The sequence below is a fragment of the Panicum virgatum genome, chromosome 4N (assembly GCF_016808335.1).
Source record: "Panicum virgatum strain AP13 chromosome 4N, P.virgatum_v5, whole genome shotgun sequence".
NCBI lineage: Eukaryota > Viridiplantae > Streptophyta > Magnoliopsida > Poales > Poaceae > Panicum > Panicum virgatum.
The window spans coordinates 46110127-46133909 of NC_053148.1; the positions used below are offsets into that span (position 1 = coordinate 46110127).

The 23783-nt window shown below is 51.0% G+C and overlaps 2 protein-coding genes across 3 annotated transcripts; one reads left to right on the forward strand and one right to left on the reverse strand.

Moving 5' to 3' along the window:
• Positions 1-1333: 1333 nt before the first annotated feature.
• LOC120668622 (serine/arginine repetitive matrix protein 2-like) lies at positions 1334-3100 on the reverse strand. The gene has a single exon (XM_039948364.1). The coding sequence runs from the start codon at positions 2848-2850 to the stop codon at positions 1603-1605; it is 1248 nt and encodes a 415-aa protein (XP_039804298.1). The 5' UTR covers positions 2851-3100; the 3' UTR covers positions 1334-1602.
• Positions 3101-19001: 15901 nt separating this feature from the next.
• Positions 19002-23008, forward strand: LOC120668424 (NAC domain-containing protein 21/22-like). 2 transcript variants are annotated; one of them, XM_039948127.1, is made up of 4 exons: positions 19009-19429; positions 21129-21400; positions 21746-21787; positions 22316-23006. In XM_039948127.1, the coding sequence occupies exons 1-4, from the start codon at positions 19219-19221 to the stop codon at positions 22745-22747; spliced, it is 957 nt and encodes a 318-aa protein (XP_039804061.1). In that variant the 5' UTR covers positions 19009-19218; the 3' UTR covers positions 22748-23006. The 2 variants fall into 2 exon arrangements, with proteins under 2 accessions (XP_039804062.1, XP_039804061.1); XM_039948128.1 differs by lacking the exon at positions 21746-21787 and having other exon boundaries at positions 19002-19429; positions 22316-23008.
• Positions 23009-23783: the final 775 nt, after the last annotated feature.

Sequence of the window (23783 nt, forward strand, 5' to 3'; positions counted from 1 at the left end):
AACCGGTGGCACCGGTTTCGGCCTGTGGCGCACAACTTGGTGCACAGCGCCCAGAACGGAAGAAGGGGGGCTTGGGAAGGTTGAGGGGGATGCTGTGATGCTTACCCCATGCTTAGTTTGCACGGCAAAGGCCGGAGAATGGAGATCGACGCGTAAGGCGAATCTTCAAGCGGCCACGTTGGTGAAGAAATGGTTTCGGACGTGGAACAGCCCAAATGAGCTCGGGGATGGGTGGAGGACGAGGCGAGGTAGGTTTGGGTGGGAGGAATCGACGCACGGTGACCGGAGACGGCCGGACGGCGATGGGGGTGGTTCAACCTTGAGCTAGGACACGCGAGGAGGAGAATGGAGGAGAGAGAGTCACGGCGCCCAAAGGGGATAAGTGAGGAGGGGATAAGGCGACGTGGCGCATCCTCGGCGCAGCTCGCCGATGGTGACACGTGGCACGTCGAGATGCATGCTCTGCCCCTGACCCGCGGAAAAATCGGTGGTAGTGGTTTCCAAAACCGGTGGCTCCAGTCAGACAGAAAAATGCTTAGCTAAGGGTTTTGGTCGTGTAAGTTTAACTAATGGCCGTGATTAGCTTAATTCTAGGTGGGGTTACACAGACGGGAGGGGCGCGCGCCAACAAAGTGCGAGACGGGGCCAAAAGCTGCGCGCGGCCGTGGCGCGCGACAGGCGCGGCAGGGCTCTGAGCTCTGTCCCCGGCGCGCGGCCGGCGTCCGCATGTGCTGGGCCTGCGCGGCCGCGGCCAGGCGGAGGGGCACGGCACGGGGTCCCCGCGGCCCGAGTGCTCGACCTCGACGGCACCCAGGTGGGAGCCATGCCATGGCGCCACCAGATCGCCGACGCCGTGGCGGCAACGGGCGGTAACCCGCCGGCCGTGTCGCGCCGATCGCGGTGACGCCTTTGCCGCGAGTAAAAAAAGGGTGAGGGCTGCCGGTGTGCGCCACCAGGGCCACCACGCCTGCCTCTGCCGCCGCGCGAATATTTAGAGGCGGGCACATGCGGCACAGTGCCCGGATCCAGAACAGATCAAGCCGGCGCCGGGCGCCGGTCTGGCCGGACCGCGCCACGCCCCGGTTCGCCACGCTCCGCGAACCGGCATCTACTGGCAGTCTGGCATGGCAACATGTAATGACTCCGATGCAGATAGCCACGGACACTGCGACTCCGAGTGGTGCGTGGCCGTATTTCCGTCGCTCTGCCCTAGAAATGCTGCCATCATTTTGCTTGCATTGCATCTCCTGTTCAAACTTCAAACCAAACCACCGAATGGAACAGTAACCGTTTGAGCAGATCATCCATCGGAAGCATTGTTAGCAGCAGAGTCTGAGAAAATTTTCCACTTTTTTTGCATTGCATTGAACCAAATCGATCAGAAGAGCAGTAGAACAAAACTCGAATTTACAGTCGAGCAAAAAAGAAGAAGGGAAAAGACAGTCAATCGATTAGACCCCTCACCACGATCTCATCGTCTCCAAAGAAGAAACAAACAAAATCAGTTAAAACCCAACACCAACCGCCCGAGCCATCCATCCATCCTCTCATCCATCATGATGGCGCAAACGGGGCAGACAAGGGCGATCAAACGGGGTCAAATCAGCCGGAGGATCTCGGCAGCTCGCCGCTCCACCCTTGCGCCTTCCGCCCCAGCGACGACCGGGACCTCGCCGCCGCCGCCGCCGAGGCGTCCTTGGCCGCGGCGGAGTCCTTCTTGTCCTTGAAGAACCCGAACACGGGGCGGGAGCACACGGGCACGTTGAGCACCACGGGCGCCACGCGGACGCCGGAGGAGTAGGACCGGTCCACCGCGCGGGACCGGGACTTGGACGCCGCGTGGAAGCTGCAGGGGGAGCTGGAGCTGCGCTCCAGGCCCTGGAACACGATCTTGCCGGAGGAGTTCATGCGCGGGGAGTCCACGGAGGGGCAGCGCGGGGGTGGGGGCGGCGAAGGGCGGCGCCGCGCGGGGCTGCGGCCGGCGCGGGTGGAGCTACCGGAGGTCGAGTGGCGGTGCTGGGAGGAGCGGACCAGGCGGATGCGGGGCGGGTTCGGGTCGGCGGCGGCGGCGGCGGAGTCGAGGGAGAGGCGGGGTACGTCGTCGTGGTCGTGGCCCGAGGAGGACGACGACGAGGAGAGCGAGAAGCGGGAGGACGCGAGGGAGAGCGACGCCTCCGAGTCGGAGCTGTCGCGGAGCAGCGGCGCCGACGCGAGGTCCGACGCCGAGGCCCCCGACGCGCGCCCGGTGTTCCGCTGGAGCATGAGCTTGAGCGACCTCGCCGCCGCGGAGTTCGCCGCCCTCGCTGCGGGGGTCCTCGCCGCCGCGGCTGCTGGCGACGGCGAGGGCGAGGGCTTCGCGCTGGGACTCTGCGCGGCCGCGGCCCTCTTGAGCCCGAGCAGCTCGCGCCACCGGCTGGAGCAGCTGGGCGCCTTGGGCGAGAACACGTAGGGGTCGGCGGTCCCGTCGGCCGCCGCGACCGCCGCGGCGCGGAGGGGCTTGACCGGCTCCGCGGGCGCCGGCATTGCCGCCTCAGCCCGCGCCGGGGGCGGGGCCGCCGCCGCAGCCGCGGCCTCCGGATCCGGCAAAGGCGCCGCCTTCCGCAGCGGCAGCAGCTTGCCGTCCGCGAACAGCTCGTCCGCGGGGAGCATGGTGGCGGACCCGCCGAGGCTGAACTCGAAGTCGATGAAGTCCTTGGAGATGGCCGGCTCGGGCGTGGCCGCGGCGGGCTCCATCATGTCCGCGCCCTGCGCGTCGCGGCTGAAGGACACGCGCGGGCTGAGCCACCCGTACGGCACGGCGGCGGGCGCGGCGGGCGGCGGGGGGAGGTTACTCGCGACGGCGGAGGCCATGGACCGCGGCGGCGGCCACGCGCATCAACAAAGCCCGAGCACCGCCACGCGCTGCTGCTGCACGCAGTGCGGTGCGGCCGGCACTCTGTCTCCTGCTGACGCGCTGCCGGTACGGCGGTAGCTGGACGGATCCAGTGGCGGTGGCGTTGGTGGGCAGGGAGCAGGGGGGCGAGCCGGGGAGACCGGAGAGCGATGTGAGAGACGGGTAACGGTGGTAAAGTCGCGTATATATAAGCGGGTAAGGGTAAAATGGGCTGGCTGGCTGGCCGGCCGGCCGGTTCGAGGAAGCGGAGGCGGAGGGGGAGGGCGGCCCTTGAGCTGGGCGGGCGACGCGTGAAGGGGGCGCTCCGGGTGCGCGCAGAGGCAGGCAGGCAGCGGGGGACGGGAGCTCGTCGGTTTCCGGTTCCGGGGTTATTTTTGTAACGGCACCAGCCACGGGCTACAGCTACGGGGCATAGGGGATTGGCAGCGAAACCATGGCGATGCCGAGTGGTTTGGTGCTGCAGCTGGAGCTGCGAGCTGATCTGAACATCTATCTGCTCAGAGAGGAATCTCTGGAGTGCGAGATCGATGCATTGTTTTCAAGCTCTTCAGTGATCCATCTCCATCGGTTGGAGAGATAAGATCGCCGCTAACGAGTAGGTTCATGCAAAATACGAGAATCCGTGTGTTTTTTTGTGGCGGAGGTAAAATCACCCTAAAAGTAAAAAAACAAAAGAGGAGTAACGGTGCTCCTGCACTGGCCATGGTCACCCGCAAGCTAAGATTTGCTTTCAGTTTACCGCTCTAGGATTGCTATTAAGTTGCATGCATCAATCAATTCATTTATATTTCAACACTCCCCGTCACGTATAGGCTCTGTCTATGTTGAGATTATTACTTTTGGGACCCAGTGAACGGAAACGCTAGAATAGCTCACTAAGATTCACCGTGCTACCATGGGTTATTCTGAACTCGTGTCTGCCTGCATGCTGTCCACGATGATCCACGTCGTCGCGCGAGGCCCAGGGGCGGAGCTAGGATTGAAACATAGAGGGGGCAATTTAGATCAGGGGGCCACACCTTGTTAATGAGAAACATTAACAATTAGATTAGAGAGTTTTATGTGGAGTTGCACCAACTTGGGGGGCCTGGCCCCCGCCCCCCTCCTGTCTCCGGCCGTGGTGAGGCCGGCTATCTGGTTCACGAGAGAGGGGAAGGGTGGCTGCTAGCTGTGACCGAGACAGGACAAAAGGATCTTTGTTCCTACACGTAGACACACGGGGGTTATACTACTCCTGACGTACATGTGGGATGTTTAGTGTTGGGTGAATTTAGGAACCTTCGTAGCAAACGTCTCTCCTGCATGCCGTAAAACGTACAGGACAGGATCAGGTGGGGTGCATTGCACTTGAATCCCCACACCCTTTCGTTCATCCCAGCTTTGGCCGGGAGCTCTCTGTTTTTTAGTATGATAACCACATGCATGACCGTTTTTTGTAAAAAAAAAACACATGCATGCAGGGTTTCGAGCTAGCTATAGTAGCGAGCTAGAGATGGAGGCAGCTGCATTTGCATTAACAAACCGCTAAAAGGGCCAAGAAACACATCTGAATGCCGCGGCGTGGAGTGTTGCGATTTACTCGTGCTGGGACAAAGCGGCACGCATTAGTTTTATCCCGTGGAGGGCGACAGTAGTGCTAGCTGCATGCGGGAGGTACACAGCAAAAAGGCTAAGTGTGGCTCCAAAGTTTCAGGTTTTTGGAGCTCATACACTTTGTAGCTTACCGATCGAGCCACTACTGTTTTTTTTTGTTTTTGTTTTCTGAAGAGAAAGAGTGTACTGTATGATTGCCTCGCCACCAAAGAAGAATCACGGATCTTTGGGTGCAGGAGACTGGAGACCGGCAGACCGGAGCTGCAGTGCAGCGGCCTTTTCCTGACGCAGCAGTGCAGCACTGCGCGTTTGTGTCTGCACCCGTCACTACTGCTGCCCTGCTCGAGAGTGAGCGAGATTGTGATGAGCGAGATGAGCTCATCATCAAATGGAGCCAGTTTTTTTTGTCCCTGGTGGCCTGCCTGGCCTGCTGGCTGTTGCTGCTGCCATCGGTCATGACCCATGAGTGCTGCTAGCTGACCCCAAACCATGCATGTTACCGAATGATCATGGTGGTGGTTGAAAAAGCAGCAGGTTAATTCGCAGTCAGATTATCATCAACTTGACGAGCTCTACCTATCACGGTCACGGGTAAACAATGCAAAGCAAGACGTACGAGACCAATTTTCCTGTACGTCCTTCTTACGAAAAAGAAAACGATGCAAGAACAACAGGGACTCTGCTGGTTCCGTGGATCGTGCGGCGGCCTGCAGGGTACCGACGCCTTGCTGCTGCCACGTTCCTCGTTGGCCGCTTTCTCCTCCCTGGTAGCTGCCTCGTTTCACGCCAGTGCGTGCGTGCGGGTTCCGAGCCTCGTTTAAGTAACGGCCCCGGCCCCCCGTGCCGTACCGTGCGTGCGGGCCGAGGCCGAGGCCGAGGACGAGGCGCCCGCTGTCCGAGAGAGCGAGCAACGACCATCGCTTTGCTCGCGCGCAACCACGTTGACCACCCCTCGCCCGAGGCCGCCCGCCGGCCAACGGCGCCCACGCTCCGAGCCGGCCGGCGCGAGCGCGAAGCCCTTATCCGTCTTCGTCCGGCCGGCCGGTCTTCTTCCTGGAAATGAGGTCGGTCCTGGCTCCTAGCTCCTAAAAAGTTGCCGTCGGTGTCCACGCCGGGGCATGCAGCACGTCCGCCCTGGAACGGGGAGCGAGGGTGCACGAGCGAGGCCACCACCGTGCGCGGCCTCGACGTTCCCGTCGAGGCCGGGACCAGCCACGGCCCACGGCGGTGCCGGCGGCCTGCAGATGGGCAGGGCAGGGGGCACTGTGCGCTCGCAGGCGACCCATGCTCGCCGCACAGGAGCGAGACGAGACGAGCTACCTGCCTGGCTGGCGGGGCGGGAGGCGGCAGTAGTCAATCATTTGAACGCCCGCGGAAATGACCGCCCTGCCCTCGCCTGTCGTCTTCCTCCCGGTCCCGGCCTCCCTCTGTAGTCTACTGTAGCATGCAGCCTGGCTGCAGGCAGGCAGCTAGAAAAAAATATTGGCGGTAGCAGAACAGTACGGGCAGGACTAGGCCAAGAGGAATCTCCACTGAACTAATGGATGGAGATGGATTGTGGATGGCCTCGTGGCCGCCGTACGATGCGTGGCGTGCGGACGGATGGCGGTGGAGCACCGGCGAGCCGGCAACCTGCCGGTTCCGTTCCCGCCCCGTCGGCCGGCGCCTGTCGTGTTGTTGTCCAGATAACTACTCCCTCCATTCCAAATTATAAATCATTTCAAAAAATTTGAAGAGTCAAATTATCTCAAAGTTTGACCAAAATTATAAATAGAAACACAAAGATTTATGACATCAAATAGGTATAATGTAGAAATATAACTAACAAAAAATCTAATGATACTTAATTGGTATCGTAAATATTATTATCTTGTTGTATAAATTTGGTAAAATTTAGAAAATTTTGACTCTCCAAGATTCTTGGAATGACTTATAATTTGAAACAAAGTGAGTAGTCGTTACTAGTACGTACTCCCTTCGTTCCAAATTATAAGTCATTCCAAGAATTTTAGAGGGTCAAAATTTTTCAAGTTTGACCAAATTTATATAACAAGATAATAATATTTATGATAGCAATTAAGTACCATTAGATTTTTTGTTAGCTATATTTTCATAGTATATTTATTTGATATCATAAATTTTTGTGTTTCTCTTTATAATTTTGATCAAACTTTGATATAGTTTAATTCTCCAAAAAATTTGGAATGACTTGTAATTTGGAGGGAGCACGTACGTCAAGGCCGTGGACTCGGTACGGCGCACTGCAGTCACGCAAGCCGGCAGGAGCGGCTTCCCGGCCGGCGGGGCCTACTAGCTACCTGACGTGGCGTACTTAGAAAGTGGCCACGTCCCCCTGCCTGCCCGGATCCCGCGGCGGACAGGATCCCGGAATAACCCGGATCCCGCGTACGAAGCTTCGATGCAGCAGTAATAATGTTTAGTTCAAAAAAAATTGCATAGTACCTGTCATATCGAATCTTCGGACACATGTATAGAGCATTAAATATAGTTGAAAAAATAATTAATTATACAGTATAACTGATTAGCACGAGCTAAATCTAAATCTAATTAGTCCATAATTAGACAACAACAAGACGCGCCATACGTCCTGAAATTTGACCACATCTCTATAAAGTATAATATACGCATAGACATACATACGAATACTGGATAGTATATATATAACGTGGATGTGGCTTCGGGAAGTGTTAGGAAAAATCCCAGCGTGGGCTCAAGATTGGCCGTGCCGCGCTTTCCTCCTTTATTCAAGGTTTTGACGATGCACCACCTAACTGCAGGTCTCAGTGCTGACGTCGGGTGCTATGGAAAACCGTTTGAAGAAATTCTTGTCCGGTATTATGCTGGCGTCAATGTTGGTGTTGGCGCCAAACTAAGGCCAACACGAATGCACTTGATCGCGTAGCGAGCGACGGCACAGTTGCAGCATCGATGCTCAGACCGGTCAGGGTAACCGGTCAGACCGGTTTGCCGGTGCAGAACGGCGAAATCCGACGAACGATCGCCCGGGAGGGACCCCGACAGGGCAAGCACGCGCAGGGTTGTTCTAGGATCGGCAGGCCACCTAGAACGCCTTCAGAAGTCGCGGAGACGAAGGAAGAACAGCAGATGGAGATTGGAAGTGTTAGGATTTGAGAAAGACAAAAAATAATGCAAAATAACGAAAAGTAATGTATTGATATGTTTTTGATCGATTGGATATGCTCAATCGGCTGTGGCCCTTTATATTTATAGGGGGGTCTTACCCCATCAAGAGTCTAATTGTATACAAATTCCGCATCAAAATACAACTCTAGACTCGGACTGACCAGTCCGACCCGGTGTCGAGTGCCATAACTCTCTCATCCGAACTTCAAATTAGGCGTTCTACATATGCATTTCGATCATCTCGACGAGATCTACGCGATGGTGAAGTCCAATTTGTATTTTGACAAAGTCACCTTGACCGGTCAGACCAATTTGTGCATACCGGTCTGACCGGTCTGTACAGTCTGCCAATTTTGGTCGTCAACAATTGGTAACACCTATTGGTGCCGCTACCTTCCGGGAGCGAGGCAATTTCTATATGTACGCACACCCATGCGCAAGATGGAATTTTACATGAAAGATTTGACAAGCAACAAACAATCTGAATATCAAATTTCTAAGCAGACGAGAGACGTGATATATATTGATATCACGTGAAGACATTGCAAGATTGAAGCGGAAACAAAAGGAAGATTGAAGTTTAATCACTTGTAACTTTCTTTCTTTGTTTTATAGTTTTTTTCTTGTAATTGTGAAACCTCTTATTTGAGGTTTAGAGTCACTTAATCTTGTAACGTTTGTCCATATTCATATAGGGTGATATAGAGGCCGGTTTAATCCTTATCTAAAAAATTATAATGCTAGTAATAAAGTATACGCAAACAGGGCAAGGATGATTAGTCGTTGGTCAAAGAGATGCTGCGGGCATCTGATCATTGGTCTCGTTGGTAGTCACGAGCACCATATATGATCATTCCACAGGACTACAGTACTATGACTATGCGCTGGGTGTGGATGTGTTTATATTATCTGAATTATTCATGAAGCCCTTCAGGCCGGACAGGAATTAATTAATCACATGTGGAGAGATATTCTAGCTAGTGCCTAGTAGTGGTACTCTTGGCTTGCACTCTGCTACTTCAGCACGGTGTTGGAGTAGCATGTACATGTATAGATAGATAGGATACGGATCGGAGAAGAATTGAACGCGTGTAGATCGAGTGTGTACTAGCTACGCATCAGTACACGTACGCCGGTCGTGGCCGTAAGGGCTCCTTCCTAGACTGCAAATTTTTTTAAAGAAAAAGTTTGAAGTAGACGAACTGCTACCGTTACACTCACTGAAAACCAGCAGCTACTTGACAAAATCCACAGCACCAGTAGCAGGCACTGCACTAGCTAAGCTAGTAGGCAGCAGGAGATCAAATTCAGCACTGATGATCCAAAGTCCAGAACCAAGAACCAACAAACCGTTTGGCCTTTTGCACAGCACGAACAAAGCCCTGAAAGAAAGCTACGCCTGCATCCGGGGCCAATCCAAGGTGTCCGCGCACACCCCTTTCGGCGACCAGCTTCTGTCAGGAATGATAAAAGAACACTCCGATCCCCCTCAGCGGCCGGCCTTGGGCAACATGAGCCAAGCAACGGAATCCTCCCACGCATGTCGTCCGTCTCCCGCTCGCATCGCATGTGATCTTTGTGGCCAAAGCCTGTACTGTAACAAACAAAGGAGAGGGTACTGCAAAAATCTGCAGACCAGTTTAAAGCCATCGAAAGGGACATGCAAGCCAGCCACTTTCAGGGCTGCGGAACATGGCGCCGTCATGTGCTCAACCCCCTTTGTTTCACTCCCGGATATCCATGCCCGGCACCTCGGGCTTTAGTTAGTTGGTGTGACAAATCCTTTTCTTTTGGGCCCTTTTCGTGAGTCTGGTAAGCTTTTCCGAAAGGGAGACAGAAAGGCAGTGGCAACAGATAAACAACTTGGGGAGAGAAATTGTGTTCACTCAGTTCGGTTTAGTTTAGCACGGATGTGACCAACAAGAACTCGACCCCGGCCGTGATAAACAATATCTAGAATAGCATTGCCGTCATGTGCACCAAATGAGAGGCTCCATTGTTAAGGGAGGAACCGGAGGGCGATCCACATGGACGACGCAGGTGCAGGGCGAGAACCTTTTTGACTGAGCGGTGCGCAAGGGCACAACACAACGACAAACACACTGGAGATGGCAATAGCAGGATGCATGATGAGGCTGCTGCTCTGTAGTTTAGGATACAATATATGGAGTGTTCATCAACTGCAACGGCTGGTTCAGTGTGGAGGCCTGGATCCAGGCCTTCCCCCATGGAGGATGAAGGCACGGTAGAGCAGTGGCATTGTTTTCTGCGGATTCGGATTCTGGGTACACACTGGCAGCAGCGACCATATGGATACGCAGCCCTAGCAGCAGCAGTAGCAGCGTGTAGGCTTAAGGTAGGCATCCGTGGCCACCCATGCAAGCCATGTGCCGCGCCGCGGCCGTTCCGGGGGGCTCGAGCTCGATCTAGCCTGACCGAGACCACCGGAAACTGCTCGCTCGCTGGACCGCGCGTCCTGATCCTGAGCATGATGAACCTATGCAACCAACCCATCGAAGGCCTGAACCTGATCGGCCGGCCAGCCAGCAAAGTGCGCAGGCGGCCAGCTGTGGCCGCGCCGCCCGCGCGCGCCCCGTTGGCCGCCGGCCTGGAGCGCCGGCCGACGAGATTTCTCGGCAACCGTTTCCTACGTGCCTGCCGAGTGCCGTGCAAGTTGCTTGCACAGCACTGGGCGCGGTCCGTCCGGCAGCCTCCCGGTGGCGATCTGGCGGTGGACGATCGGGATCGAACGATGAGCGGCCGTCGTGGTGGTCCCCGGGTCCGTCCGGGGTGCTAGCTCCCCGCGGCTGTCACTCACATGCGATGCGATGCGACCCAATAGGAAGCTCGGCCGCGCATCGGATCTCACATGCGTCGAGACTGACGAAGCGAGGCTGCTGAAGCGATCGCCAGCCAGCCAGCCAGCTCTACAGTATAGTGCTGGGCCAATCAGGAGCCAGGAAGGCTTGGGGAGCTCGTAAAATTTGCTTATCTTGTTCCGGTTTCTGAAGCCGGCCCTGCCGGGAGTCAGCCATTCCCAGCTAAAATTTGCAAATGTTATCCACGCCTCTGAACTTCTGAAGCTGCGGCCCGCTGGAGCTACCTCTCAGCGAGGTGGGGAGCCGGCGGAGAGGCGGAGACCCTGCACCAACGCTGGCAAATAGTTTTATGTCCCGGCGGCGCCCTGTCCTGTGCCCAGGCCTGACAACTCTGTAGTACTACGCGGTACGGTGACGCCCGTACCCTGTGCGTACGGTGCGGAGCCCTGCCTGCTGCCTGCTGCACCGACCACCGTACTGTACAGCACGGCGCCGTCCAACAAGGCCTGTGTACAATTGGCTTGCTCGGCTGATGGGATCGAGCCGCCGGCCGCCGGACAAGGAGCGCGCGAGAGGTCGTTGCGGCTCGCTGCCGGTGTGTTGGTGATCGGTCGGAGCTGGGGACCTGCCGTACCTGTAGCTGTAGCTGGGTGTGGTGCACGCCACACTTCCCCGGCGCCTGAAATAAAGAAGGCAGGCCTGCATATGGGCTTGCAAGGCCTTTGAAAGATCATCAGGCCCAGTTTTCCTCAAAACAATTATCAGGCCATATCAAATCTTCTAGGCACTGGGACTCTAAAAGGCACAAGAGTCTCGAATCCTCTTTCCCTTCTCTACAGTAGAGACCGGCGACTTCAGCGGCGATTCTGCTTCTGCCGCCGATTCAGCCGGCACCTCGCCTCCGGCGCCCTTGCTGGCGTTCGAGGGTGAGGGGCTAGGCGGGTCGGCGGTGGATCTGTAGCTATTTAGTATTGAAATAAGGTAGTTCAGTAGGTTTAGTCCCAGGTGGCTAGGGTTTGTGGCTTTCCTGGTCTTTTGTCCCTCCAGTTTATCCTCGGTGGCGGGTTTGTCTCCGGCGACCGTACCGGTGATGGCAAGTGCACTGGAGGATCAGCTGTGAGGTATGTTTCTTCCCTGCTCGAGAAATCGGGTTGGTGTTTCATCCCCGTTTGGGTCTCTTTGTCGTCGGTGGCTTCGAGGTTACTAGCGATGCTTGAGGCGTCAGATCTCGAGTCTCTTGACGATGTTATGGCCATCGGCCATTATGGTTTGCTCGGGCGTTCAGCGGCCCAAGTGTATACCGATGAATTCGGTGTGCCAGCTGTTGCAGCATCAAAAATATTTGTAGCTTCTTTGGAAGTTTCTTCGTCAAGGTTGGAATCGGCTTCAAGCTGCAAACTCGGCGTTTCTCTTTTCATGAAGAGCGATGGCGAGCGGTGGCTCCGACTTCCGACAACGAAGATGACCGGGGTGCTTCTTGCAAGGGCATGGATGTATTTTTTCTTTTATCAGGGGTGTTCTTGTAAGAAAGTCTATGTAATCTTTCATACAAATATATGATATGTGACCCGGTTTCTCAAAAAAAAAAATCTAATCTTCTAGGCTTCAAAATACCGGCCTAGCCCGTCATGAGTCTTAAGTCCCGTCTGTCTTTCGAGTTCTTTCAGTTTCGTTGGAATGGACACAAGGGAGCCTGGATTCGGAAAAAACAAACAAACAAGTCTTGTGGCCTTTTCTCCAGACCACCATTTCTTGTCCTCCTCGAATCGCAAGCAATTTTCCTCTCTGTTTTTTTATTTACAGATTTGAGAATTTGTTTCCTCTGTCATTGAACAGATGAAGTTACGTGACAATCCAGCACTACCGTGCAAAACCTCAGCGCTGAGTCACGACTTGCAAACGATTGCTGCCCTGCCCTGCTAGGCTGCAACCCCGCATCGCATCGCACAGTACAGTACGAGGTCGGAGGCCTGGCCACCTACTGAGCGAGCAAGGACGCCGGCGGCTAGACCCCCGCGCTGTTCCGCTCCCCCGTCACAGGTGGCCCTTTCGTCACGAGCCATAGCCACACGCCCACACCCATGATTGCCGCGGCGGCCACCTCGAACGACGGCGACACCCCGGCCAGCCAGCTGTCGAGACCCCGATCGACTGCCTGCCCGATCCATCGGGGGCTCCCGCCTTCGCTCGCTCTCCACGTACTGTGGCACGCCGCCGTCGACGGGTTTCGCCGTCGAGGTCGCCGTACTACGTCGCCGCCGCGTTGCTTGCTCGCGCGAGGCTAGGTCGGCCGCCATCAGCACGTGGCTTTCGCCGATGCGTGTGGTCCGGCGAAGTTCCGCTGCGACCAACGGTGTGTGTTCAGGCGCCACGGACGCCGAAAGGCGCCAATAATTGGGGCTCACAAGAAGAGAACAAAAAAAATGTCAACAAGGAGGGTGACTTCACTTCACAAACACACATTAGCAGCATATTCATGTACAAGGACAATATAGTCATATTATATGCGCTGCCTGCAACGCAGGTGCAATGCCTGCTGGATAAGATCATAGGAAAGAGCGTCTCCAGGGAGCTGGCTTAGCAGTCGGGTTAAGCATTATATTAACAGCACGGTGATGCAAGTCTGATAGCTACTCTTGCAGCTTGCTCTCTGAATCCGCACGGTCAGTAGTTCGAGGTAGCATCCAGTAGGCACCTAGCCATGCCACCTAACGCCAAGAACTTCGCACGCAGGTAGGGCGGCGAATGGTGAAGACTGAAGACTTCTGAACTTCTGATTCCTCTTTCAGACTTTTGAGTGTACATATTGTTCTTTTTATACCGTTGCACGAGCGCGTGAAGTCACTCAAGCAATCAAAGCAACAGCCCAGCTAAGCCCTAGTCGACTCGACTCGATTTCTTTGTCAACAAATTTCGTCTCAGCTGACCTCAGCGCGTGCCGAATTTCGCTCCTCGTTTTTTTTTTTCCAGAGAGACGCGAGAGGACGAGAGCAAACGGCGACGCCAACCCCCTCCCCTCCTCCCTGCCTCTCGTCGCGTCGCCGGATTAGGTAACCTGCTGGCTGCTGCCGGCTTCCCGCCCACGATCGCCTCGCGCGCACGAATGGCGCATTGATTACGCGCGCCCGCACGCGCGCGCGGCGCCGTGATGGAGAAGGTGAAGGTCCCAAGCGTGTGCGGTGGCTGGCTGGCCGGTAGGCAGAGTCTTCAGAACTTGGCGCCATGCTGTGCCAGCGCGTGCCCTCTGGTTATTCTTTCAGGCGGATTCAGGTTTCTGTTCCAACTTCCTACAAGCCACTTGTTCATCCATCCCCTGAATCTGAAGACACGGCAGCCAGCTCTGGGATCGTATGTTTTCTCTGAATTTTTCTTCTGCATATATATACTATAAACAGAGCTGGATCGCCGTATAGTTTGTGATCACTGTTGACATGTGCGGCCGTACACGTTCTGCCAGTCTCAGATTCAGCAGCCTCGGCGGATTCAGACTCTTTCAGAGCGTCTGAATTTTTCACGGGAGAGTCTCGGAGCCCCGGCCGGCCGTCGAGCGACGCGTCATGGCGCCGGTCTCCTGCGTAGGTACCGGTCGCTGTCGGCCGCGCTACCCGCGCCAAATAATGGATCGCCATTGCAGGGCAGGATCAGAGCTCGCCAAACCTACCACTGTTGGGTAACACGGGCAAGAGAGCGACGTGTCTCTGCTGCTCCAGGTCGAGGAGAGAGAGAGAGAGAGCAGTCGCAGTAATGGCCGTCCACTTCAGCTCGTCGGATGACCCGGGCGTGGAGAGAATTTGATGCGTCGGATCAGACATGGTACGCTCATTATTAAGAAAAGGGCCAGTTTGCTGCTGCTGCAATGGCCGTCGTAGCTGATCGCGGAGATCTTCAGCCCTGTGACCCTGTCTCGGCATGGATCCTGGCCACTGGCGATGAACAGGCAGGAGGGATTGGGGATATCTTGATGATTCTCTGCTCGTCTAGGGATAAGAGCGCAAAACCGCAAAAACGTCTGAATTCTTCCTAAAGAAACCTGGTTTTGAAATCTCTGAATTTTCCTTGGAGCTCCTTTTTTTTTAATGTGTGGCTGGTGACAGTGATGTGTGCAGGTTGTATTCTTCTGGTGAAAACCAGATAGCATTGCCCTGCCCAAGTATCATATTCTGAATTCCAGTTGTGATCTTTTGCGTCGTTTGACCGGACGCCTTCTCCAAATGGAAACCGCCGGGATAGAAAAGGATGACTCGTCCGAATCAAGTAGACCTAAACCAAATCCAGAACTAGTAATCTAGCTGTGGATGGATGAACCTTCAGAGTTACGAGTTGTGCATACTATAGCTGCATCACTCATGCTAGTTTCACACACACACACACACACACACACACACACACACACACACACACACACACACACACACACACACGTATGGGCATACGTGTGTGCGCGGCCACCTAACACCATTGACTCTCATTTCCAGGCTCCACTTGTCTGCTGCCGAAATGATTTGCATATTCTGAAAAACGATTCTCTCTCATCATCTGTGACCTACCTGCAATCCAGGATTGGAGAATGGGGAACAAATTAGGTGAGTTCTACCTCAGTTCCTCCTCTCCCGTGTGAATGAATATACCTGCAGCCATATCATAACATCAAGTGGCGAACTGTCTTGTCTTGGCTGCTCCAAGACCACCTGCTCATTGGACGACTGGACCCGTTTACTTGACCGAAAATCATAAGTGGCTACTTGGGATTGTTTGTTCTGATGAACATCTGGTTCAGATCCTAGCATGCATGTAGCAGCCTGTGCTTCCTTTCCTTCCGAGGAGATTACAAAAATCTAGCAGCCATCAGAGCAAGCAATTCAGAAGTCGGTATAGCGTGATAGATAATACTGTTTATTTGCAGGAGAAATCTTTGTCATCTAGAAGAGATATATGAACAGTGGCATCAAGGGAGGGAGGTGCTTTAGCTTTATACTACCTGCTGTATTTTGGTCAGAGTACGCAAATGGCGGCTGTACTTTGTGACGACAGAGACGCTTGAAAAGAAAAATCAAGGCAGTCGTGGGGCACACCAAGACTGCGGCCGCTGCTTTTTTTTTCAGCGCACGGGTGCGTCTTCTCTCTCTCTCTCTCTCTCTCTCTCTCTCTCCATTTTCACCGTCCTTTATTCGGACCCTCCATGAGATGAGAAGAACAGATGCATGCATGAGATCGATCCGTTTCGACCGATGGATCGGCGATGATCATCACATCGCTCGCCATCCCCGGCCGATGATGCATCGATGCTCGATCTAGACGAGGCCGGAATCCGTGCATCGGCTGAAAGAGGAAGGAATCGTACTAAAAATACGCTGCGAAAAGATGCTCCGTTAGTCGTTCATCTCATCTCGTTTACAAAGCATCCGTCAGCTGCCTGTCCGTCCGGTAAGCCTTGCGCTTGCGCCATGCCGATGCCCATGCCGCCTTTCAAACCGCCAAGTGCCTTGTGTCATCACCGGCCTAACTCCGTCGTCGTCTCCTCCACCTCCGGCCACTCTAGCTAGCGGCTAGCGCAACCACCGCGAATCTCTTGGGCCTCTCCGGCCGGCGCAGTTTTTTTTTTCTTTCTTCTTCCGGAGGATAAAATGGGTGAAAGCTCCACAGAAACAACCTAGCCATCGCAGCAACGAGGTGAAGATGATGTGCTTGCAGCGCCCAGGTCAGGTCCTTACAAAACCGCAGCACAGATGGGTGGGAACGAGATCCGCTGCAGTTGAGTGCCCTGCAGTGGTGTCCCTGACACGTGGGCTCCACACACGCAGGCCCACCTGTTAGTGGCCCAACTGCAGGCTGCCGAACTGCAGCGGATCCTTTCCAGATGGGTGACGAGCGCGGCAGACAACCGACAAGCGGCGAACTGTTTGGGCTTCTCCCCCACATCGCCGACGGCGACCGCCGGCCCGGCCCCTGCGCTGCATGCAACTGAGTATGCGAGACAGGCCATGTCCACCACACAGGCACACAGTCAGGCCTCTCGCGGCCTTTCGGACAGCGACCGGCAACGTGGGCCCCGCGAAGGGGACACGTCGGCCCGTCCGTCCCGGTCGTCCGATCGTGATCGGATGGCGACAGGCGGCGGGCCACCCGTGCCGACGTGTCCGCCCGGGCCGCTTCCGGCTTGGGGACGCGGACCGCCGGAGGCCGCGACATGGGCCGGCCTGGCCGCTTCGGCCTCCGCTCGTACGCCCGCCCCGGCGCCCCGTCCACAACAAAATGAAAATCAAATTAACCGGGAAATTCGATTACTACTTTATACTACTATAAAAAGAGTGTATTTACGAAAATGACCGGGAAAGTATATACATGTGAATTTAAACGAATATCATAAGAAAAATACGGATTTTGTCCTTCCAAAAAAAAAGAAAAATACGGACCTCTTTCGTCTTGTCACTCTGGAAATGTACTAGAGTTTTGCCGTTGGAAGGGTCATTCGAGGTTCCGGCTCTCCTGGCGGCACGTACGTACGTGTGCGTGGCGGTTACGTGGTGGCCGGCCGAGCCGGTCTCCGGAGCACACCTACGTACGTATTTCATCCGCAACATACACCGGGCGAGCACACCTACTTTGCGTATCCGGCGGACGTCGACGTCCGTCCGCTATCCCCCCTCCGCGTACGAATTATTCGCCGCCCGACCGTTTCTGTAATCGGGCACGTGTTAATAATTAGGTAGCCATGAGCTTTACGATTCGTGCGGAGTCAGATGCGATTTTTTTTTTTTAGTTTTTTCCTTCTTTTTCCCCCTCTAATAACATAGTTATAGCAGGACGGGGGGCTTAACTTTTCGGCTAGCTGGAAAATAAAGTGTCTGTGAGCAAACCGGCGCGGCGTAACGGCATGGACGGCCGGCGAACCGAATTGTTTTTTTTGGCGAAAAATATCTCGTCGCCTTTTTCAATTCCGGTATGCGACGCTGCCTTTTTACAATGCATCATGCATGGATGGACGGATATCTCCCCATCCCTCCGCTGCTTTGCCTGTACAAAAGCTATGTACTATAGTGTGTGCTACTTGGCATCTGCCAAGCATACATATCAAGGCTTTTAATGCGCCAGCAAAAAAAAGAAAAAAAGACCGTTACACGTACACGATTCTTTCCATTGCGCGCGGATCCTAGCACAAGAGTCGGAACGCGCAGTCACTGACAAGTAGGCCCGTGAACTAAGAGGGAGGCCATCGTACTGTACCCGACAACTGGCACACAATTTTATGGGGGCGTAGCAATGCAATTGGTATGTACAGGCTATCAATCCGTGCTCCCGCACGGACTAATCAGAATTAATACAAAGTTGAATCTTATAGCTTATTGTAATACATTTCATTTTATATCACAGCTCCATCTGTATTTGATATATATTTAATTGATATATAATTAGTTGAACCATTTATTTGTGAATTGATATTTTTATGTCTTCTCTCACACATGAATATATGGTGACACATATCGTGGGTAGTATTTCTATATAAACAATATATAAATAATATACTAATGATGATAGAAATATTACTTTACAATTTATATTTGTGCATTTTAATACTTTGTTATAATTATATAATTTAGATTAGGATTTAGGGCTCATTTTAACTTTTAATATAACATAATTGGATAATTTATATGTAAATTTAGGGGTTATTTCATTATTATTTATAATGGTATAGGTGGGTAATTTACACGAATATTAAAGGGTTATTTTAGATTTTAATAATAGCAGATGTGGGTAATTTAGATACATATTTAAGGGGCTACTTTAGTCTATTTTCATAATAATGGCAAAGGTGGGTAATTTATTAGTATTAGGAAAGATAACCGATACGATGACTATTATGATCAGAGTTGTTAGATTGATGGCCGGATGTTTTTAATTTTTTATGAGAATTTTTAGGATTTCTCAATTTTTTAGAGTGTCCACCTGCAATCTTAATTCCTAGATGCCTGCACGTGAAATCTTCAAAAAAAATCTTCAATTAGTAATAGTAAGATGCTAATACCTAGTAGGCGACCGTAAAACCTAGATGAACTCATACTGCTGCTGGTATGTATGTTAACGCGTATGTATGTATTGGTACGGTGCTGCTGCTGGTTCGTATGTATGTGAACGCGTAAACGGACTTTATGAGTGCTGCACAGCAGCACACATGCCGTGGCCGCAGATATCGAGTTTGTCTTTGGAATCCAATTAGGCGGGGCAAGTAAAGGTGTGAGATACTAATCGGTCGGCCCGATCAGCTAGCTAGGGTTAGGTGATTAGGTGTTTAATTAATCAGCGAGGGTATGCCCTGCCGCGCCTTATCCATCTGGCTGGCATCTCATCGCGTCGGTCTGCATGCGTGCATCAGATCGATCAGCGCGGGAATGAGCATGACGTCATCGCCGTCTCAGCGAGCTCGCACCCCCGCCTAACAGCGCCCGCCACCTGGCTTTTGGCACACTGCCCAAGAAAAGTCTCTCTCTCTCTCTATCTCTCTCTCTCTCTCTCTAGCTGCTTGGCATCCACAGAAGTTGACCAAGCAGCGAGCGGCGCAGCGCTCCGGCCCTCTCCCTATAATATAACGCCCTCCTCTCCCCGCTCTCCAGCTTCTTAATTTCTCTTGGTGGTAGGAGGTGGAATCGACCTTGCTCTAGCGCAGCTGCTGCAGCTCCATCCAGACCTGCAGCTAGCTGCAGGGAATAGTACGGTTCCGATCCTGATAGCTAGCTGCGGCGGCCGGCGATGGCCATGAATTCGCTGAGCATGGTGGAGGCGAGGCTGCCTCCGGGGTTCAGGTTCCATCCGCGGGACGACGAGCTCGTGCTGGACTACCTGGCCAAGAAGCTCGGCGGCGACGGCGGCGGAGGAGGAGGCTCGGTGGTCGTGAGCATCTACGGCTGCCCCACGATGGTCGACGTCGATCTCAACAAGTGCGAGCCCTGGGACCTTCCAGGTAAGACCTAGCTAGAACCCTTCGTTCTATGCGCGCGTATGGGTGGATATATACGTGGCTTAATTATTAGCTATATATACATCGATTACCTATAGCAGAGCTATTCCTCATCAGCTAGCTGCATGCGTCGTGTGCTTCTCTGGCCAAGATCGAGTTCTTGCCATGCCAAGTTGCACTTCGATCGGATATAGATATGATTCTTCTTCAATTCGTCGCTGTGCTTTAATTTGGGTGTTTTCCCCACCTCCAAAGAACACTATTCCTTTTGGGCTTGGATTTGTTTGTTATGCGCTTTTAATCGATTATTGATCTCTCAGATTATCTGGCCGGATCTAGTGATTAAAAACTTTTTTTAAGAAGATAGTACGATCTGTGATCCGTTCTAAGGAACATCTATCCAACGACAGTTTTTTTTATCTCATCTTTTTGTAAGGTTGCCAATCATGCATGCCCATATCTTGCTGCTGGTTCAGCATCGTCTACAATAATACTACTGGAATTCAAGATCGGCCGTACCTTCTCGCTATTATTAGTCATCTATTCCGAGAAAATTCTCTTTGTTCCTTTCCTGCATCCCTGCATGTTTCTCCTCCAATTTGGCACAGAAAGTATACATCTATGTACTTTCATTCGATTTATTGCATCGGAATCTAAAGATGAAGAACCGAGTGTGTGTGTGTGTGTGTGTGTGTGTGTGTGTGTGTACTGCATGCTAGTTGAACCTGTCCCATTCCGAGCCATAACTGAGGCGACCATGACATCCTCCTGCGCCCAACTTTCACCGATCAACTTGCAAGATGCATGCCACTATGAAAGACTCTCATGCCGCAAAGAATCCTAACTTTTCTTTCCTTCAATCTATTTCCTCTTTCCTTTTGGCCCTCTTTCTTGGGTGTGCCCATGCCTTTTTTTTTCCTGGAAGCATTGAAGCCTCTATATTTATAGCTAGCTAGCTCCTTCCTCTTGAAAAGTCTTCGTTCTTGATCTAAGGCATGAAAAAACAATCAGAGTCAGGCCATGCCCGTATGCAACAGAAGCTGAAGAGAAACAATTTGAAAGAACACTCTCTCTAATCTTTGCGTGTATTTTTCTTAAGAAAATAAAAGATTTGGATCGGCAGCCTATTTATACAAGCTAGCTAGTTTAATTCATATATGAATCCACAAAATCTACCGAGAACAAATTTCACACGTCTTGTCTGCCTCCTTGTCGCCTTCCCTTCCCCATAACAGAAGGATATTCTCACTGCCAAGAGTTTGTTTGGCCCCATCTTGGCCTTCTATCCTCATCTGTCCATGTTGCTTCCGTGCTATCAAATATTCTCTCACTTTGCCTCATCCTCAAAAGGGAATTAACAGCAAATGGATGGGGACAAACACCAAAAGAGGGCCTCCCACTTTACCTATTAGTAGAATACTTCGCCACAAAATCTTGTGACGAAAATAACAAAGATATAACAAATTAAAATATTTAATTCCCTTTCCGGTTCTGCTTTCCCCAATGCCCCTCTCTATATTAGGCTAATGAAGACACATATTGGCTGTAATTTAAAGTTCTTATCAAGAAGATTAATGCTTGCATATTGACCGTGTACACATCCATGTTTATACGAGTTTACTTAAAGCAATGGTATTTAATGTCAATAACATTGTTTTTGTTAGTTTATTATTGACTAACCCAGATTTTTTTTCAAATTCAGATATTGCGTGCATTGGTGGAAAAGAGTGGTATTTCTATAGCCTTAGGGATAGAAAGTATGCCACCGGCCAGAGAACAAATAGAGCAACTGATTCAGGCTATTGGAAGGCTACTGGGAAAGACCGTCCAATAAGCCGGAAAGGGTTGCTTGTTGGTATGCGCAAAACCCTTGTGTTTTATCAAGGTAGAGCCCCAAAGGGAAAGAAGACTGAGTGGGTGATGCATGAATTTCGCATGGAAGGGCAAGGCGATCCAATGAAGTTACCTTTCAAGGTATTGATTAATTATAAACCATTTGATGCATTATTATTCGCTCCTTTTTCATTACTTGAATCCGAAATAGTTTGTACTTTATTTAGTGTTATTCTCAACTTTCTCCAACTGATGGATACAATATGCCATACATGATCATATATATATGGGAAGTATCAAATATTTTGTGAAGTACAATATGTTTATGTGAAATAAAGTAGGAACATAATTCGTTCGCTCATATGACATTGACACATGAGAAGGATGCTACTATATATATGCCAATTCGTCCTTTAATTCAAATAGTGTTTTCACATAATCGCATGTCGGCATGTACTGGTGGATAATGGAATGCCAACTACTCAGTATACACACATCATCTCACCTATTGAAGAGATAGAGAGAAAGGTACAAGAAAGCACCAAATTTACAGTCAAGTTGACAAATTACTTGGTCTTTTGTGTTACTACAAATTTGAGTGTCATTTGAAGAATAAATAATAATGAAAGTAAAGACGTACATGGTTTTGGATAAAGACATCTCTTCACCGGTACATGGTTTACTGTTAAAAGATCGAACAGATGGTCGTAGCAGTCTTGTATTAATGCTTATTAAGAGCTTCACTTTCCATTTTGTACTTGGGGCTTTCTTTACTGCACAATGACTTAGTCGTCACTCTCATGCATGCCAGATACTTGAATTTTAGTCTTCTTTGATACATGTACCATAATAGATGCATGTGCAGTTCTTGCTTCTACCAGAAAGTTTTCTCTAGGCATTAATACCTCCCTTAAATTTCCATTTATTTTATGGATCATAAACATAAAACATACTCTTGCTTTAAAATAATATAATATTTCTGATTACTTCAATACTATACACGTATTGTTTACTCTACTATTGGCCTAATCACTATATGATATTTTTTATACACAGGAGGACTGGGTCTTGTGTAGGGTTTTCTACAAGAGTAGGGCAACAGTTGCAAAGCCACCCACAGAGAGTAGCAGCTACAATATTGACGCAGCCACAACTTCACTGCCTCCCCTTATTGACAACTACAACATTTCCTTTGACCAGTCTGGGTCAGTGCAGAACCTCGAGGGTTATGAGCAAGTGCCCTGCTTCTCCAATAATCCCTCTCAGCCATCGTCGTCATCGATGAACGCTCCGCTGCCATCATCAGCCATGGCTGATCATCAGGAGCAGCATATGGGGAAGTCAATCAAGGATGTGCTCATGAGCCAGTTCAGCAGGTTCGACGGCAACGTGAAGAGGGAGACGCATCAACAAAGTAATTTCTCTCAGGATGGGTTCGAGTACTTAGCTGAGAGTGGCTTCGCGCAGATGTGGAACTCATTCGGTTAATCGATTTATAGGAATATTATTGCAATTAACAGAGGATGATACGAAATTCCTCGGGAAGAAACAAAAAGGAGGATGAGTAAAGAGGACTTGGGTGTGTGTGATTCCTGTGTGGTATTGCATGTAGCTGTAGTAGATACCTAGTAGTATATACATTTATCAACAAGAAAAGATATATATATATATGTCAAATGATGTAAATACATTATTTGTGAACTATGGAAAAAATAGAAAAATTAGTGTGTGATGACAGAATTATACATATACACATATAATAGGAAGAGTAGAATCTTCCTATGGTCCTGTGCCTATATTATTCGGTTATATACACAGCTTGTTCTAGACAGGTCGATGTGTATTATTGTGCTGCATACTATATATATATATATATATATATATATATATATATATATATATATATATATATATATATATATATCAAGTTCTAGCCCTTCCGAGGGAGGTTATATCTGTTGCTTTTTTAAAAAAAAGAAAAAGAAAAATCCACGGTGCCTGATATGCAGATATCATAAATTGACCAAATATTTATTTTCCCTTACGACTTGCTTGTGTTCCAATTACGGTCATGTATTATCTCAGTTTACAGATTAATAGACTAACCCAACACTTAAGATCAAACCCTTTAATTTAACGAGCTGGAACTCGTAGTAATCTGCTAGGACGCTCCCGGCCCTTTTAAGTTTTAACCTCAATATATTTGCAGAGAACCTAAAACAGAAAGAAGTTATTCAGTGAAACTGGCACAAGATTTCCTTTTAAAAAAAACGGGTACAAGAGGTCACCATACTCTGGAGCTAGAAAAGATTTTTTTCTGGTGCAAAATAAAAGAAAGAATCCTTTCCAAGTGGACAAAAGGAAAGACGAACAAAGTCATAGGTAGCTGTTCTCTTAATATAATGCTGCGAAAGGGATTCTAGTTCACACGCATCTGCTCATGGTTGATATAAAGTATACTAATATATATGATCCTTTGACCTTAGATAGATATGATAGACAGATAGTAACTGTTTGCTAGCTA

Coding starts and splice junctions, on each gene's coding strand:
- LOC120668622 (XM_039948364.1), bottom strand. CDS start 2,850: ATGGCCTCCGCCGTCGCGAGTAACCTCCCCCCGCCGCCCGCCGCGCCC.
- LOC120668424 (XM_039948127.1), top strand. CDS start 19,219: ATGGCCATGAATTCGCTGAGCATGGTGGAGGCGAGGCTGCCTCCGGGG. Junction 19,430..21,128: donor CGAGCCCTGGGACCTTCCAG/GTAAGACCTAGC, acceptor TTTCAAATTCAG/ATATTGCGTGCATTGGTGGA. Junction 21,788..22,315: donor TTGAAGAGATAGAGAGAAAG/GTACAAGAAAGC, acceptor TTTTATACACAG/GAGGACTGGGTCTTGTGTAG.